At 40.8% G+C, this 19,284-nt stretch overlaps 1 protein-coding gene across 2 annotated transcripts in view; it reads left to right on the top strand.

Annotated features, from left to right (window-relative positions):
• SRBD1 (S1 RNA binding domain 1) overlaps positions 1-19,284 on the top strand; it is a 242,494-nt gene that overhangs the window by 60,282 nt on the left and 162,928 nt on the right. For both annotated transcript variants that reach the window (XM_077282407.1, XM_077282408.1), the window contains exons 12-15: positions 5,696-5,799; positions 7,509-7,616; positions 11,422-11,579; positions 12,504-12,600. In XM_077282407.1, coding sequence (XP_077138522.1) covers positions 5,696-5,799; positions 7,509-7,616; positions 11,422-11,579; positions 12,504-12,600 — 467 coding nt within the window. The remainder of the gene's footprint in view (positions 1-5,695; positions 5,800-7,508; positions 7,617-11,421; positions 11,580-12,503; positions 12,601-19,284) is intronic.

Genomic DNA, 19,284 nt, shown 5'->3' with positions numbered 1-19,284 from the left:
ACTGATGGCCATTGCTGATGATGAATTCCCCAGTAACGCTGTCAGAAGATGGTGTCTGGTTATGCATCACATTTATAGCAGGTGATAACAGCCAGAGGGCCAGTAGGGCATAACAGCCTCAGGGGCTTAGCTAAGTACTGAGGGTAAATATTAGGAAGGGGTGAATAATTCTGAGACTTCAGTAGTCATTAAAGTAAACCTGCCAAGAAAAATGTACCTAGAAAACGTGAGGATGGGACAGTGAAACACATTTCCAATGTCACCTAGTCAGTGATGAATGATTGTGGTGAACTTGTGGTCTGCGGTTCTTTTTCTCTTCTCCCCACCAGTGCCACCTTTGCTTTTTGAATGACCATGTCGAGCAGAGGTGTCGGCGTGCAGCAGAAGTTGGGATGACGCTGGTGGAGAGAAGTGAAGACGAGCCAAGGACTGCAAGTGCACGGATATGCCCGCAGGTGCACTTGCAAGCCTAATTTGCATATATGTAAAACATGAATTTCAGCACACCAGAGAGCCGTGGTTGACAATTGAATAGACATAATTGGAAATGTGTTTCCTTGCTCCTTCTTAAAGTGCCTCAGATTTCTTCGTGACATCTTTTAAAAGTGGTATTTTGTGTTGAATTTGGAATAACTTTTTGTTGCGTCAGTTGTGTATTTACATTGTGCTTCATTGGTTTTTTAAAAATGGCATAAAGTTTGTGCAGTTTGCTTAATAAACCTAATTTGCACTGAAGATAGTGTTAGTTATTCTCCACAGTACACCTCTCTCTCCTGTAATTTATGCCTTTTTATACAGTCCTGGCCAAAAGTATTGACACCCCTGCAATTCTGTCAGATAATACTCAGTTTCTTCCTGAAAATGATTGCAAACACAAATTCTTTGGTATTATTATCTTCACTTAATTTGTCTTAAATGAAAAAACACAAGAGAGAATGAAGCAAAAAGCAAAACATTGATCATTTCACACAAAACTCCAAAAATGGGCCAGACAAAAGTATTGTCACCCTCAGCCTAATACTTGGTTGCACAACCTTTAGCCAAAATAACTGCGACCAACCGCTTCCGCTAACCATCAATGAGTTTCTTTCAATGCTCTGCTGGAATTTTAGACCATTCTTCTTTGGCAAACTGCTCCAGGTCCCTGATATTTGAAGGGTGCCTTCTCCAAACTGCCATTTTTAGATCTCTCCACAGCTGTTCTATGGGATTCAGGTCTGGACTCATTGCTGGCCACCTTAGAAGTCTCCAGTGCTTTCTCTCAAACCATTTTCTAGTGCTTTTTGAAGTGTGTTTTGGGTCATTGTCCTGCTGGAAGACCCATGACCTCTGATGGAGACCCAGCTTTCTCACACTGGGCCCTACATTATGCTGCAAAACTTGTTGGTAGTCTTCAGACTTCATAATGCCATGCACACAGTCAAGCAGTCCAGTGCCAGAGGCAGCAAAGCCACCCCAAAACATCAGGGAACCTCCGCCATGTTTGACTGTAGGGACCATGTTCTTTTCTTTGAATGCCTCTTTTTTTCTCCTGTAAACTCTATGTTGATGCCTTTGCCCAAAAAGCTCTACTTTTGTCTCATCTGACCAGAGAACATTCTTCCAAAACGTTTTGGGCTTTTTTAGGTAAATTTTGGCAAACTCCAGCCTGGCTTTTTTATGTCTCGGAGTAAGAAGTGGGGTCCTCCTGGGTCTCCTACCATACAGTCCCTTTTCATTCAGACGCCGACGGATAGTAAGGGTTGACACTGTTGTACCCTCGGACTGCAGGGCAGCTTGAACTTGTTTGGATGTTAGTTGAGGTTCTTCATCCAACATCCGCACAATCTTGCGTTGAAATCTCTTCTCAATTTTTCTTTTCCGTCCACATCTAGGGAGGTTAGCCACAGTGCCATGGGCTTTAAACTTCTTGATGACACTGCGCACGGTAGACACAGGAACATTAAGGTCTTTGGAGATGGACTTGTAGCCTTGAGATTGCTCATGCTTCCTCACAATTTGGTTTCTCAAGTCCTCAGACAGTTCTTTGGTGTTCTTTCTTTTCTCCATGCTCAATGTGGTACACACAAGGACACAGGACAGAGGTTGAGTCAACTTTAATCCATGTCAACTGGCTACAAGTGTGATTTAGTTATTGCCAACACCTGTTAGGTGCCACAGGTAAGTTACAGGTGCTGTTAATTACACACATTAGAGAAGCATCACATGGTTTTTCGAACAGTGCCAATACTTTTGTCCACCCCCTTTTTTATGTTTGGTGTGGAATTATATCCAATTTGGCTTTAGAACAATTCTTTTTGTGTTTTTTCATTTAAGACAAATTAAATGAAGATAATAATACCAAAGAATTTGTGATTGCAATCATTTTCAGGAAGAAACTGAGTATTATCTGACAGAATTGCAGGGGTGTGAATACTTTTGGCCATGACTATATATGTAGTTACACACATTAAATTTGTAAATGAGAACAATAATTCAGAATTACTTACCTTTGAAAGACCGATGACAAATATTCTTTGTTTTCTGGAGCCGTGACGTTCAGCCTCGGTAAGGGCCGTCCTCGGCGAGAGATTTCCTGCTTACAGACTTCACGCACATAGTATACAAGAACCTTTTCACTTTTATTTTGTTCATAGATCTTATCCTTAATTGGACAGAAATCTTATTGATGGGAATGTGTGAGAAACCCGATTACGTCACATCTAGTTATTAATATTTTCTATTTTCAGGCGACATTTATGACAGCTGCCAAAAAAAAAATAAATCCTCTCCTCGTTCATAAAATGTCACGAAAAATACTTCTATTTTGAGTAAAGTGTACCCTATTCTTCCTGAGTTTAATATTTAAAGCTAATAAACAAATCAAGAGGGTAATAAGACGGGGGTGCAGTAAATAAGCTTAAAAATTAAGATAAATGTAGTCATTATAATGTGTCCAGAATTAAATACACTGTATGCAATGTGTGTATACACAGACTGTGTATACACAGTCCTGGCCGAAAGTATTGGCATCCTTGAGATTGTTACAGAAAATGAAGTATTTCTCCCCAAAAATTAATGAAATTACACATGGATTGTTATAAACCCCAAAAATGGGCCAGACAAAATTGTTGGCAACCTTACCAAAATTGTGGGTAAACCGCTTTGTTTCAAGCATGTGATGCTCATTCAAACTCGCCTGTGGCAAGTAACAGGTGTGGGCAATATGAAAATCACACCTGAAACCAGGTAAAAAGGGGAGAAGTTGACTCAATCCTTGAATTGTGGAGAAGAGAACAGTCTGAGGACTTCACAACTAAAATGGTTGAAAAATATCAACAATTTCATGGTTACAAGTCCATCTCCAGAGATCTTGATATTCCTTTGTCCACTGTGTGCAACATAATCAAGAAGCTTACAATCCATAGCACTGTAGCTAATGTCCCTGGATGTGGACGCCAGAGACAAATTGATGGAAGGTTGCAAAGCAGGATAGTCCGGATGGTGGATAAGCAGCCCCAGTCAAGTTCCAAAGAAATTGAAGCTGTCCTGCAGGCTCAGGGTGCATCATCGTTTGCACTGACAATCTGTCGACATTTGAATGAAAAGAAATGCTATGGCAGGAGACCCAAGAGGACCTCACTGCTGAAACAGAGACATAAAAAAGCTAGACTATAGTCTGCCAAAATGTGTGTGAATAAGCCACAGTCTTTCAGGGAAAGCATCTTGTGGACAGATAAGACCAAGATAGAGCTTTTTGGTAAAGCACATCGTTCTACTGTTTACTGGAAATGGAATGCCTACAAAGAAAAGAACACAGTACCTACAGTCAGATATAGTGAAGGTTCAAAGATGTATTGTTTTTTTGCTGCCTGCCTCTGGCACTGGGTGCCTTGACTGTGTGCAAGGCATCATGAAATCTAAAGATTACCAAAGGATTTTGGGTCGCAATGTAGTGCCCTCTGTCAGAAAACTGGGTTTGCTTCCTAGGTCATTGGACTTCCAACAGGACAATGGCCCCAAACATACTTCAAGAACCCTGCAGAAATGGATGGAAACAAAGTGCTGGAGAGCTTTGAAGTGGCCAGAAATGAGACTGGATGTAAATCCTATTGAAAACTTGTGGGGAGATCTTGAAATGTTGTTGGGAGAAGGTAGTTTGCAAACGAAGAGTGGTCCAAAATTCCAGTTGAGAGGTGTAAAAAGCTTGAGGATGCCAGCAATTTTGTCCGGAAAAATTAAAAATGTTAATAGCCTTTTTGTCAATTAACAAAATGCAAAGTGAATGAGTGAACAAATGGGAAATCTACATCAAATCAATGTTTGCTGACCATCCTTCACCTTCAGAAAAGCATCTACTCTTACACATAGTTGCTTAAAAAAATATTTAGAGTTGAGAGTCCTCAGTGGTTGATACCTTTTAATGGCTAACTGAAAAGTTGGTAACAAATTGCAAGCTTTTGAGACTACTCAGGAGGACTCTCAATTCTAAATATTTTTCTATCTACTGGCTAACACGGTACCAAGTTATATATCTTTCCTGTATCAAAACAGTTACTTACACTGTTTTTGATGGAACTTGGCAGGAGATTTTTCCAAACATCTTAGAGAAGTAACCACAGATCTTATGTGGATGTCACTTGTGCAAATCCTTGATGATGATGATGATGATGATGATGATGATGATGATGATGAGATCAGGGCTCTGTGGGGACTGTATCATCACTTCCAGGACTCCTTGTTCTTTATGCTGAAGATAGTTCTTAAAGACATCGGCTGTATGTTTGGAATTGTTGTCCTTCTGCAGAATATATAAAGAGTCAAACAGACGCATCCTTGATGGTATTATATGATAGATAAGTGTTTACCTGTATCTTAAGAGGGAAAAAAAGAACAAGTAGTCCTGGAAGTGACGATCCGGCCCTCACAGAGCCCTGATCTCAACATCATTCAGTCTGTCTGGGATTACATGAAGAGACGGAAGGGTTTGCACAAGCGACTTCCACAGATCTGTGGTTAGTTCTCCAAGATGTTTGATACAAGCTCCCTGCTGAGTTCCTTCAAAAACTGTTTGTAAGTGACAATAACCTAGAATTGATGAAGGCAAAGGGCGGTCACCAAATATTGATGTGATTTTAGATTTGATTTCTCTTTTGTTCATTCACATTGTATTTTGTTGATGAAAATAAACGTTTATTTTTTAAAGTGTTCTCACTGTGCATCATTTTATGCTCACCTGCCTAATATGTGTGTGTATATATATATGTATGTGTGTATGTGTATATATATATGTATGTATGTGTGTATATATATATATATATATATATATATATATATATATATATATATATATATATATATACACATACATCTATAATATATACTGTGTATGTATGTGTATATATATATATATATATATATATATATATATATATATATATATATATATATATATATATATATATATATATATATATATATAATATACATACATACACATATATATAACACACACACAAACAATTTGAAGTGTTCGGTTCCGTTTTGTCCTGCTGGTTATTAATATTTTTTTAATATAGTTCTGAATAATATGTATTAGTAGAATTATTTTTATTATTATTAATAAAAAAAAGTGCTTCCATGGATGTTAGCTTGATAGGTTTATTTTTTGGGTATTTGTGTGTCACCTGTCTTTGCCATTTATGTTTCTGCTCAGATTCTGGCCATTAACCGTGGAGAAAATCTGAAAGTGCTGACAGTAAAGGTCAACGTTCCTGACAGGGTGAAGGATGCTTTCCGTAGGTGGTGTGTGAATGAAAGGTCTGTATATATTCTTCTAGATTGTCTTGTGCCTTCTGCTTCTTCTCCGGTGTCCAGTCCTATTATTTCAGGGTTACGGTAATATTTTATGTTCGGCTAAAAAGAGGTTTTTGGCGTTTGAGTGATTTTCCTACATGTGTTATGTGGCAATGCTCTACACATCAGGGTCCGAGAGAAGACGATTACTGGCAGTTTGAAGACGTGGAAATTATTGAAAGTTTCCACTTATATTTTATTTTAGAGATATCGATGTAAAAACGTCTGTGAGATTAGATTTTTTTAATGTAGAGACTGTTCTTTAATTTTAGACTCAATTCGTTTTGGGTTAGATCATAGGAAGAGAGTCGCAAAATCTTTCCTGGTCACACAGGCTCTGATGCCTGTACTCGGGGACTTACTACTTAAACTAGTTGTTTTGATTAATACATTTTATTCTCTTCATAAATGTGATTTTTTTTTTTAATACTGGCTATTATATGTGTGTGTGTGTGTGTATATATGTATATATATATATATATATATATATATATATATATATATATATATATATATATATATATATATATATGTATATGTATATAAAATATATATATATATATATATATATATATATATATATATATATATATATATATATATATATATATATATATATATATTATATATATAATATATATTAATCAATCATGTGAGGGGTTGACTCACTTGGCTGCTTGCAAAGGTAGACTCAGGAACGCCTGTTGAGGTAAATCGCTTTCTGGTTTATTGAAGGACAACATAAACCATAGTAGCTTTGAATAAAGCAAATGTAGCCTTTCCGACTTAATGGAAAAACAAAATAAATATACTGTAAAGTTCAGAGAGTCCTTTTCCTGCAGGATTCACCCACAGTTAACCCACAAAGTCCTCAGCTCCTCCTGGAGCCATGTGGGAGTTCCTCCTCTCCTAAGTAGTGATGAGCGAGTGTGCTCGTTACTCGAGATTTCCCGAGCACGCTCAGGTGTTCTCCTAGTATTTGGGTGTGCTCAGAGATTTGGTTTGTGTCGCTGCAGCTGATTTGTGGCTGCTAGACAGCCTGAATACATGCAGAGATTGCCTGTTTATTAGGCTATCTAGCAGCCACAAATCATGCAGCTGCAGCGACACAAACTAAATCTCCGAGCACTAACAAATACTCGGAGAACACTCGGAGAGCATGCTCTGGAAATCTCGAGTAAAGAGTACACTTGCTCATCACTCCCAAGACACACAGCAAACACTGACTCTCATGTCCAGCGATTTAACCTAAACCATGTGATGATCAGCCCATGTAAGCAACATCAGTTTAACCCTCTCAACACAGTGTGCTGGCCGAAACATCCTGGTTTCACATCACTGACACCATTATGCACAGTGACACATATGTCCCCTCATATACTGTGCCAGTGACCCTATATATATATATATATATGTATATATATATGTATGTATATATATATGTATATATATATATATGTATATATATATATATATATATATATAAATGTATGTGTATATATATGTATGTATGTAATATTTATATATATATATATATATATATATATATATATATATATATATATATATATATATATATATATATATACTAATATAAAAATCAGCTGCAACTTTCACACTGGCCACTCACATGTGATCAGTGTTAATATTCATCTTTTCATGTGTTTTTGAAGGTGGAGACCAAGGCAATTACTAAGACCCGAGCTCATGAAAATATTGCAGAACTCCATAGAGGACTCCTACAAGCGTCTCATTTATCCTCTCCTCTGCAGAGAATACCGGTACGTCATGTCAGTCCATAGAACTAGAGAAGTCTTTTCCATACCACCAACTGGGCGTTTACCACAGGACTTTTTTTCCTTTGCTGGGTGTGGCTGTGTCTTGATTGGCCAGAGGAGAAAAGGAAAACGCCCACAGAGACATTCTGTAGTGTACTGTACACCCAGTTGGTTGTAGGGAAAATTTGCAATTTGCACTATTATTATTGGGGGCAAAACATTAGAATGGAGGAGCACAGAAGAAAAAGAAAATCTGTTCCGGAATCAGTGGACCAGCAGCAGTTGGAGGAGAGTCTTAAGGTACCGTCACACTCAGCAACTTTCCAACGAGAACGACAACGATCCGTGACGTTGCAGCGTCCTGGATAGCGATCTCGTTGTGTTTGACACGCAGCAGCGATCTGGATCCCGCTGTGATATCGCTGGTCGGAGCTAGAAGTCCAGACCTTTATTTGGTCGTCAGGTCGGCGTGTATCGTCGTGTTTGACAGCAAAAGCAACGATGCCAGCAATGTTTTACATGGAGCTAACGACCTGTGAGAACGATAAGTGAGTCACCGCTACGTCACAGGATCGCTCCTGCATCGTTGTGGAGCTGCTGTGTTTTACATCTCTACAGCGACCTAAACAGCGACGCTGCAGCGATCGGCTCGTTGTCTATATCGCTGCAGCGTCGCTGAGTGTGACGGTACCTTTAGTTTATACTTAAAAGATCAAATGAAACGTCCTCTTTAGAGGTGTACGACCATAGAATACGGATTTGGTAAATACTTTATATGATACAAGCTCCAAATTTATAAGTTTTTTTCACTGGATATTTTTTTGTACAAATCAATGATTTGCTTCCCCTATAAACCTCCGCCATGCGATGTCATCAGATCCTGTCTGTGGACACGCGGCACCAGGACCTGCTTTTCACGCTCGCTCGTGCCAGTGGAATGGTTTCTTACTGACAGGTGGGGAAATATCCCCATTGATTTGTGGAATTACCGGCCTGCTCTTTCATTCCTTGTCTTCTCATCTCTTTCTGCAAGTCTTATTGTGTTTCCTATCTGAGAAGCTGACACTTGTCCTTGGCACCGCGCGACGTGTTTTCATAGGATTTTTTACGCAGATAAGATGATGAAGTTTATACTGAAATATGTTGGCGTTTAGTGTGTCGGCGCCCGCCATAGTAGTGTCGTTTTCTGTGTCAATAGGACAACCGATGAATTTTTTGGGCTAAAATGTTAATGTGCAATTTGCGGCTGTAATGGAGTCAGACGACAGGATAAAAATGAAGAAAAAAAAAAAATTATAGGACAATTTTTTTATTTAATTATTGTGTTCTCAGATATGACTTTTGTAGTCTGAGATATAAGGGGTTAAACTAAGAGCTGCAAATGGGCGGCAGCTCGCACTCCGTATCGCTCATCAGGCTGCGTCACGATGGTAGCGGCGATTCTGATTGTTTTAGAATCAGACCTTAGTCGCTCATAGATACAGTATATATACTCTTCCATTTGAACAAGCTCACTGCCAGATTCTCAGTTAACTCATTCTGCAGCTAGCAATGGGCAGTGCAACACAGAAAATATAGAAAGCAAACATATTTAATGAAACCAATTGCAAAAACAATTTTTAGCTCCAAATGCATGGATTTAAGTAAGGAAAAAAATTGACCTCCAAAGATGAACATCCCCTTTAAGGCCGGCGTCACACTAGCGAGTTTTACAGACGTATGAGCGCAGAAAATACGTCCAGAAAATACGCATTGCACACGGCCCAATGATTCTCTATGGGGCAGCTCCTATCTGCCGTATATTACGCATCCGTAATATACGGTATCTTACGGGCGTAGAAAATCGCAGCATGCTGCGTTTGTCAGCGTATTGCACAGAAAATCCGCCAATGAGAGTCTATGGGGGCAAGAAAATTACGGATTACACACGGAACATGCGTGTGACTTGCGAGAAATACGCATCGGTGTTCTATAGAAAAGCCGGCAATTCAGTGCGGTGTACAGTAAACAGTAATATCACACTGACAGGTTAGAATAGAATATATTATATATATAGATATTGTAAGGCAGTGACCGGTGTCATATGCGAGGGTCGCTATGTATCCCCCAGGATGTGCTTAGAAGCATATTAGATCCGCTGGAGTGCCCTGTGCTCACAGCAGGTTGCCTGTGAGACACAGGGAAGAATAAAAGTGAGTGTGAACTGGGTAAAGTTATTTGACCCAGAAATTATTCAGGAAAACCCGGTATGGGCTTTTAGTTTTGAAACGGACTGCAGGAAGGCAGTGGGGCCGGTCCGTTTCCTCCAGCCCAGATCTTATGGTGGCCCATGGCCATAGAATCTGGAGGAAGGAAAAAAAAACCCTGCAAGAGAGTTTGGGTGTGTCAGTGTTGGTCTGGGAGTCAGACCTAGCAGGAGACTTATAATAATAATAATAATAATAATAATCATCTTTATTTTTATATAGCGCTAACATATTCCGCAGCGCTTTACACACATTATCATCACTGTCCCGGATGGGGCTCACAATCTAAATTCCCTATCAGTTTGTCTTTGGAATGTGGGAGGAAACCGGAGTGCCCGGAGGAAACCCACACAAACACGGAGAGAACATACAAACTCTTTGCAGATGGTGTCCTTGGTGGGGTTTGAACCCAGGACTCCAGCGCTGCAAGGCTGCTGTGCTAACCACTGCGCCACCGTGCCGCCCATGAGGAGCTCTTTCCGTGTGGTGCAACACGGGCCAGGCAGATCCTAAAAAGCCTGACACCCCAGCGTACACGGTGGTGTAATACGTTCACGGCGACAGATTGTAGACTGTCTTTACTTTTCCCACTGCATACCGAAGGACTTGTTTGCTTATTTTTTCCGGTTTGTGAGTATGCTATGAAATAAACAAGACTTATTTTGAACTTTATATGGGTCACTGCCTACTCACTGCACAGCAAGGACATCGCTGCATCACAATATATATATATATATATATATACCTATTCTATGTGTAGACATTTATTCTACCTATTCTATTCTATTCTGTCAGTGTGATATTACTGTACACTGCACTGAATTGCCGGCTTTTCACCGGTGCGTATTTCTCGCAAGTCACATGCATGGTCCGTGTGTAATCCGTAATTTTCTCGCCCCCATAGGCTTTCATTGGCATATTTGTTGCGCAATACGCTGACAAACGCAGCATGCTGCGATTTTCTATGCCCGCAACATACCGTATATTACGGATGCATAATATACGGCAGATAGGAGCTGCCCCATAGAGAATCATTGGCCATGTGCAATGCGTATTTTCTGGACGTATTTTCTGCGCTCATACGTCCGTAAAACTCGTTCGTGTGACGCCGGCCTAAGGCTCCCAATAATCCGGACTTGTCTATATTAAAGAACTTGTTATACATGTACGATCACTGTCCAATCAAATGACTTCAAGTCCATGTGCGCTCTGGATCCTTAAAGGGGTTTTCCCATGAACAAAGTACAATTTAATCAATAGATCTATTAATAATAGATTAATTAATAATAATTTCCACAATTGGATGTGTTTAAATAAAATGTTCCTGTGCTGAGATAATCTTAGAAATGTGCCCCTGCTGTGTACTGTGTAATGGCCGTGTCTGACCGTACAGGAACATGGTCTGATCATACCACAGCTCCTTGGCGGGAGGTAAAATTAACTTTGTTCATGGGAAAACCCCTTTAAATAACTGTTTATTTGATAGAGATCTGTATATATGTATTATGTGTGTATCGGCTGTATTGATATGTCTGCAGCTTTTATTTGTATTGTCCCAATAGCTCGAAGTTGACCTCGGATGCAGAGAAGGAATCAATCATGATGTTTGGAAGAAATTTGCGCCAGTTGCTCCTTGCAAATCCAGTTCGAGGGCGAACTATAATGGGTGTTGATCCTGGCTATAAGCACGGCTGTAAGCTGGCCATCATTTCAGCCACCAGTGAGTGCGTCCTTATACTGCAGAGGTGCTGCCTTCTGATCTGCTCTATACAGTAGGCTGTCAGTACAGATTTAGCACCACCAAACAAACTTTGCTTGCTACATCTGTTTATGGAGGATTGAACAATTCTCCATGTCCCTAAATAAAAAAAAAAAAATATGTATATATTTTTTTCCAATTAAATATAAGTTTTGTGGTTTTCCGTCATGGGAAATGTGACTAATATGACTGCCACTAGCTTTTTCTTAAAGGGAATCTGTCAGCAGATTTTATTAACCTCATCTGAGAGCAGCATGATGTAGGCAAAGAGGTGAATCCAACGATGTATCACTTAGTTTACTGGGTGCACCCGTTCTGACACAATCAGAGCTTTTAGAATTAGAATGAAGCAGAGCTGAGAAAGCTAACCCTGCCCATAACACAGCTAACCCCGCCCACACCTGTCCATAGACAGTGAGCTGCTTATCACAGGAGGAGGGGGCAGAGTCAGTCTAATATAGTTCGACAATGTTAATCTCTTAGTAATAAATCCTTCACAGTTAGTTAACAACAGCACGCACTGTGACAAGTGACACATCCCTGAATTCTGCTTTTCAGCCTCTATCTAATGCTGTCTTCAGATTACACAGCAAAAACCTGCTGACAGTCTCTTTAAGGGGGGTGGTTCGTGACCGGTCTGTCTACAGCTGATCATACAAATTTAAACCAAAGTGAATTTTTTTGACTGGATGATGGTTTAATGTGTACAGGGTCCTGCAAACACCCGAGCAAAACGCTCAGTCGCCTGGTGAAATGATTTTCAGGCTCTTTTAAAAATCATTGTTCTCGGCAGCGTTTCATCCCGTGTTAACAGATGGTGTGCTGCCCATGCCATGATGAATAGTGTATATGATTTTTCATTTCTTTATTTTTTCTTCATTTCAGATCAAATTCTTCATACAGATGTTGTGTATCTGCACACAGGACACGGGCGCGCCATGCAGGAAGCCGAAAAAATTAGACAACTTTTGCTGAATTTCAAGTAAGCGCGACTTATTTTTCTGCTGTGTGCTCTGTGTGCAGCTGATGTCTTCTGTCCCCCTAGGGGACTTAAGTCATTAAAATAAGCCACAAGGGTTAATATGGTTGCTTTTCAGTTTCAGTGGAGGCCGTGGTCTCCGAAATGGCTTTTTTGACTTTAGCTGAGGGCTACACCGACAAAAGCCTGCTAGAGTGCGCTAAGACAGTTTTATTAAAGGGGTTGTCTACTACTCGGACGATCCCTTCACAATCCCTATTTTTGACCCTCCGCAGCTGTAACTTAGTCAGTTGCGTCCGTAGGAGGGGAGAGTGAAGCCAGCACTGATTGGCTGCAGGGATCATGTGACATAGCAATGTTGGGAGAGTCCGAGCCGAAGCCACTGACACCGGAGGGGAGTATAGGGGTTATTACTCTGTCGCCTCATTGGGGGACACAGGACCATGGTAGGCTAAGAGAAAGAGCTTTTACGGTGAGTACACAAAAATCTCCTTTTTACTCGTGGAAAAACATAGGGATTGACGAGGGTTTTTTTCTGGTAGCGGACAACCCCTTTAAATGCTGATCACCTTTTAACTCTGGTGCATTATAAAGCACATTGTGATTTCCATTACATTGTACTCAATTCCTGGTGTAAATTGTGACTGACCACCCTAAAAGCCCCACACTAAAAAACATCAAGAGCGAAGTAAAAAAAAAAGAAAAAAAAAAGTGGCACATTCTGGAGCACAAACGCGTTCTCCAAAATTTGCAATTTATTTTCCGCTTTTTCTGTATTAATCCTAATGGTAATAATTCAGTAATTCAGTTTTAATGAATGAGGTAAAAAAAAAAAGGATCAAAGAAAGATTTCTTTTTTTTTTTTTTTTCATGGCCACAATGTTCGTTGAGAAGCGATGAACCAAATTGGGCCCATTGGAAATCTGTCATCAGATTTTTGCTACCCCATCTGAGAAAGGCATGATGTAGGGATAAATATCCTGATTCCAGCAATGTATCGCTTGCTCCAGTGGTTGGTCTAGTTTTGATTAAAAAATGTTTTACTTTCTGCAGATCTATCAGTTTTCTGAATACTGAGCTCTGTATAACCCCGCCCATGCCACTGATTGGCAGTTTTCTACCTATGCACGGTGTACACAGAAATCAGTGGTGGTGGGGCGGAGTTACACAGATTAGCCTGACTAGCCTGCACATGAGACATAGTCCTTTAGTGATAATCACCTGTTGATAAAACAATAATTTTATGAAAACTACACAAGCAGCCCAGCAAGTGGTACATCACTGGAATCAGGGTCTCTGACCCTACATTATGCTTCTCTCAGATTAAGTAGCAAAAACGTGGTGACAGATTCCATTTTAAAGCAGGAACCATGTGGGTGATGTAGGGACAGAGACCTTGATTCCATCAATGTGTCACTTACTAGGCTTATTCCTGCAACTTTGATAAAATCCCTGTTTTATCTGCTGCAGATCTAGGAAAAGGAAAAAGAAAAATCATCTGGAAATACTCATCTAAATACAGTGTGTGCAACCCCCCCCCCCCCAAAAAAAAAATAACAAAAATAAAAACAAGATGGTCCTTTATTTTAAGAAATAAAGGGAATGTCATGAGTATTGCTTCCGTATAGCGGCTTCCTCAGGGGCGGTGAACAGTAAGCCTACGAATATGTGACATAGCCATAAATTTTTGCTTGTGGTTTTCTCTTGAGTTTTTTTTGTGCCAAATTAATAAAAATAATGCATGTGATTCATGAATGTTGCACAAAGACCAACAGTTTTTTTTCCCCTTCTGTCTAAAACTGGTTTTACGATATGTTGGCCTGAAAAATGTTGCAAAAATTACACCAAAATAATTGGTGCACATAACATCCTACAGGAGGACAACAGTATATTAAAAAAAGCAGAAACTCACATTGTGATGTCCAAAACATCTAGAAAAGTCACATTGATGTAAAAAATCTGAAAGCTAACGAATCCACAAAAGACATGGGGAAAAAAAGGGAAAAATTGATGAATTTGTTCCAAATAAAAAAGCCACAAATTGGCAATGCAAGTCTATGGGTCTGTGATACAGTCGGACAGCACATGGTGACGTTTGTGTTTGTTTTTCACAGACTGTTTGTTATGAGAAGATTGAGAAACCTCCATTATTTTGTTTGTTGGTTTTTTTTCATATCAGTAAAGCTGTGGCCCCTTATGGTGAAAGCTAACACACGGATCAATCTCCGGATAGGTCATCCCTGTCTGATCGGCCAGGGTCCGACACCCGGCACCCCCGCCTATCAGCCGTTATCAATCAATAGAAGGCGGATGTGTAGCACCCTGCCGCAGCCACTATCAGAAGATGGCCAGCTCCACCAGTGAGTACTTTTGGCCACTGCCAACGATAACAGCTGATCAGCCGAGCCGCCACGTGTCGAATCCCTGCCGATCAGACATTGATGACCTATCCTAAGGATAAGGAAAGTAGTGGACAACCTCTTTAAAGGGTTATTCCCATCTCCAAGATCATATCCCAAAATGTAATAGATGTAGTAATAATAATATTAGCAAATACCTCCAGTTAGAAAAGTAGTATAGTTCTTCTAATTCACTATGTCGCTTACCTGATGTGCAGAAGCTTAGGTATCCATGGTTATGATCATGAACAACTAACTCACTGTGTGAGTAGTTGTAACCACGCATACCTAAGCTACCGCAATGCCCTGCACATGGGGTAATTGAGATTGCAAATCAGAAGAACTATACTACATTTCTAATTGGAGGCATTTGCTAATAATATTATTATTACTACACCTACTACATATTGGGATAGGATCTTGGTCCTTTAACTCACTGAATATGAGTTCGACAGAGGTTACTCATAAATTGAAAGATCAGTCCTGGAGGAGAAAGAAGCAGATTTCTCTGGATATATTACAGAGTTGCTTATTTTCATGTGGACTATTAATTAATGAAATAATAATTAAACCGGCGGTTACACTAAACGTTAAATGTATCTAACACCATGAACCACTGTGATACATCTGGCACATGTAAGACTTGTTAGGCAGGATTAGTAAATCGGCCCTATTCACAGCAGCCAAGCCTTGATTTTTTAATTATGGAAACCCCTTTTATGTTTGGGTGGAAAGGAAAGCCTAACTATAGCCTAAAAACATATCCTCTTATAGGGGGCGATGTCCGAAATATTTGGGTTTGTTTTACGCCCCCTGTGATATGCAGTCGTGGGCTTTTCTATAGAAGTTTTTGGACACCCGATTTGTCAGATCTGCAATCATCGGCCGATGGCGTTTGCTGCATGAGGCTGACAAAGCCAAATTATTCTGCGTAGGTGATTGATTCTCCCTTCGGTTTCGGGGCTTATATATCTCCATTCTGCAGCACAAGACATTGCGGCAATTACCCGGCACCGAGAAGTGGCGATGAGCGTCTGAGCACGTCGTCTGTCTGATAATTAGAAATAGGTTAATTTGCAGGGCAATACATAATAGATAGCGCAGGCATAATTAAATCTGAGCTAATTATCTTGTTTTCAGGGCAATACCTATCAAAGGAAAAGTTGTTGGAGGGATAATTGGAGAGAGGCTAATTGATCAATTATATGTTAATTACATTGACCCGTCGTTTCGTCGGCTGCTGTCCCGGGTAATTGTGTTTGCGGAATACGATCATGAGAGCGAGGTCAATGTGTAAAGATGAAGAACGCACTTAATGATTTAGCGTCTCTGTTTGTTTATGAAGGTGAAAGTTTCTTGCATTTATAACGGCACTTGGTGATGTCACGCGAGAAGCCGGGCGGTGGGGACGTTGTCACATTGGGAAATGGCTGCTGGAGAAGCAGAACTAGATGGTCAGATCTGACCGTCCTCATATGTTAGAAGGGTCCCAATAGGGGACGATCACATGGTACCCGTCTACTGCAGCGCCTCCATGTGGGGAGGGGGATTAGGCAATATTAGGTCACGTTTTCACATTCAGATATTTTACATCAGTATTTGTAAGCCGAAACCAGGAGTGGAGCAATCAGAGAGAAGTATAATAGAATCACGTCACCACTTCTGTAGTTTTCACCCACTCCCGGTTTTTGCTTACACATACTGATGTAAAATACTGAACGTGGCGTTGTCCAAGTGGGCTGTGGAGTCAGTAAGCCAAGACTCCGACTACTCAATTTCTCTGACTCCCGACTCCGAGCCCAAAGTGCTTCCTCACTAATGAGCATGTACATAAAGTGCAGCACAGATTCATCTCATCTACAACCCCACAGCACTGGTCACTACTGAGCATGTACATAAAGTGCAGCACAGATTCATCTCATCTACAACCCCACAGCACTGGTCATTACTGAGCATGTACATAAAGTGCAGCACAGATTCATCTCACCTGACCCCACAGCAATGGTCTCTACTGAGCCTGTACATAAAGTGCAGCACAGATTCATCTCATCTACAACCCCACAGCACTGGTCACTGCTGAGCATGTACATAAAGTGCAGCACAGATTCATCTAAACTAAAAGCAGAGATCCTTAGATCAGGAGCAGAGCAGACATTTATAGCACATTTCATAACTTTCCAAAATTATTATGAAAAAATATTCTGCACATCCTGCACTGAACTACTGAACCCAATGTATCACATATTTTCAGAGTCGTTCCATTTTATACCGACTCCAAAATACACTCCACCAAAATGGACACCAACTCCGACTCAACAGCACTGTGTCCAATTAATGCATGGATGTACTGGGTCCCCTGGACAGAGTGATCCTCTCTGAAGTTGTTCTTGCTCTTTTGCAGTGTCTGTTTGCACTAGGCAGGCACAGTAAGACTGCCCCCATAAAAGGGAATTGTGGTGTCCACAGATATTTACGGTCTCCTTATCCTTTGTTACATAGTTACATAGTTACATAGTTATTAAGGTTGAAGGAAGACTTTAAGTCCATCTAGTTCAACCCATAGCCTAAGCTAACATGCCCTAACATGTTGATCCAGGGGAAGGCAAAAAAATCCCATGTGGTAAGAGTAAGCTCCACCATGGGGAAAAAAATTCCTTCCCGACCCCACATACGGCAATCAGACTAGTTCCCTTGATCAATGTGACCAATTATTCTCTAGTATTGCTGGGGTCCTTGTTGCTACCGGCAGCATGAGGTGGTACCTGCTGCACAATTGCGTTGCACAGGCAGTGCAGCTCCTCCAGGATGGAACATCCATACGTGCCATCTCAAGAAGGTTTTCTGTGTCCGAATGCAGCTTCAAGACCATGGACCGAATGCCGGTACACTGGCTGATATAAGAGGAGAGAACCGGACAGTGCGTTAGAAGCCAATCAACCCAGGAACGGGGCCGGTATCTGCTCCTTTGTGCGAGGAGGATCAGGAGGAGAACTGCCAGAGCCCTGCAAAATAATCTCCATTGACTACTAGTGTGCCTCTTTCCAACCAAATGGTCAGAAACCAACTCCATGAGGGTGACATGAGGGCCTGATGTTCTGTAATAGGACCTGTACCGGACAGCTTGATTGGCTTTTGCCAGACAACACCAGAATTGGCAGGACAACCAATGGCACACAGATGATCCATACTGAACCCTTGTGACAGATATGAAAGAGCATGGAGTTGCTGGGGTGTACGTTATGCTGCCTGCAACATCATCCAGCATGGATGGTTTGGCGATGAATCAGTTATAAACTATGGCTGCGTATTTTTGGAGGGTCGCACAAACCTCCATGTGATGGCCAAAGGTATCCTGACTGCTGTTAATAATCAGGTTGAAATCGTCAGAGCCATCAGTAGACCTTACCCTGTTGCTGGCAATGATCGGCTTCATGCAGCCATAGTGTAGAGGTGGTTCCTAGATAATGAATGCTTTAATGCTGTTGACTGGTCCACACGTTCCTCAGACCTGAGTCACTTGAGAACCTCTAGGACAATATGTATTCATGCATCCAACTCTGCCAAACAGCACCACCGACTGTCCAGGAACCAATGATACCCTGATCCAGGAGTGGAGATCCCCCAGGACACCGTCCGCCATCTCATCATGAACATGCCCAGATGTTGTCAGTGTTTTTATATGATGATGTGAAGGCCATAAACACTACTGAGTCACATCATGAGTGTCAGTGATTAAATTCACACATGTTGGATCCATCTGTGTTTTTATTTTTTTACTTTTATTTTTGGGGTGACTTTGAAATCCAGCCCTCGGTTGGTTGATGATTTTGGTTACTCGTTACCATTTATATGACATTTTGTTATTTAGGAGACATGGAATCAGTAAAGATTGGCTGGCGGCTTTTCCATCTATGCAGTTGTCACACTCTGGTCAGGAGAGACGATGGACAGTCCCAAGCATTGCGTTTCGATCCTTGTCTGCGTTATTCGGTCGTCTGACTCTCCCCTTACACTTAATTTGGGAAGATTCATTGATCCGGCCAGCTTCAGTGTAGACCTTGTAGGCTCTAAAGCAAAGGGCTTGCAAACGCGGGCTCCTTGTGGCCGATCACTTGTCTTGGAAGCTCTCCACCTCTAATAGACTGCTAAGATGGGAAAGTAGGAAATGAGCAGTACACTATTGAAATAAAAAATCCCCCCTGTTATGAGGATAGAGAGGATTTTTAATAAGATGTGAATTGCAAAGTTGCTGGTTTTTACAAGCCGTTTGCAATTTTGCCCTTGTAAG

The sequence above is a fragment of the Ranitomeya variabilis genome, chromosome 2 (genome assembly GCF_051348905.1).
Source record: "Ranitomeya variabilis isolate aRanVar5 chromosome 2, aRanVar5.hap1, whole genome shotgun sequence".
Taxonomy (NCBI): domain Eukaryota; kingdom Metazoa; phylum Chordata; class Amphibia; order Anura; family Dendrobatidae; genus Ranitomeya; species Ranitomeya variabilis.
Note: the sequence above shows the minus strand (reverse complement) of the source record. Positions and strands in the feature narration are given on the sequence as shown.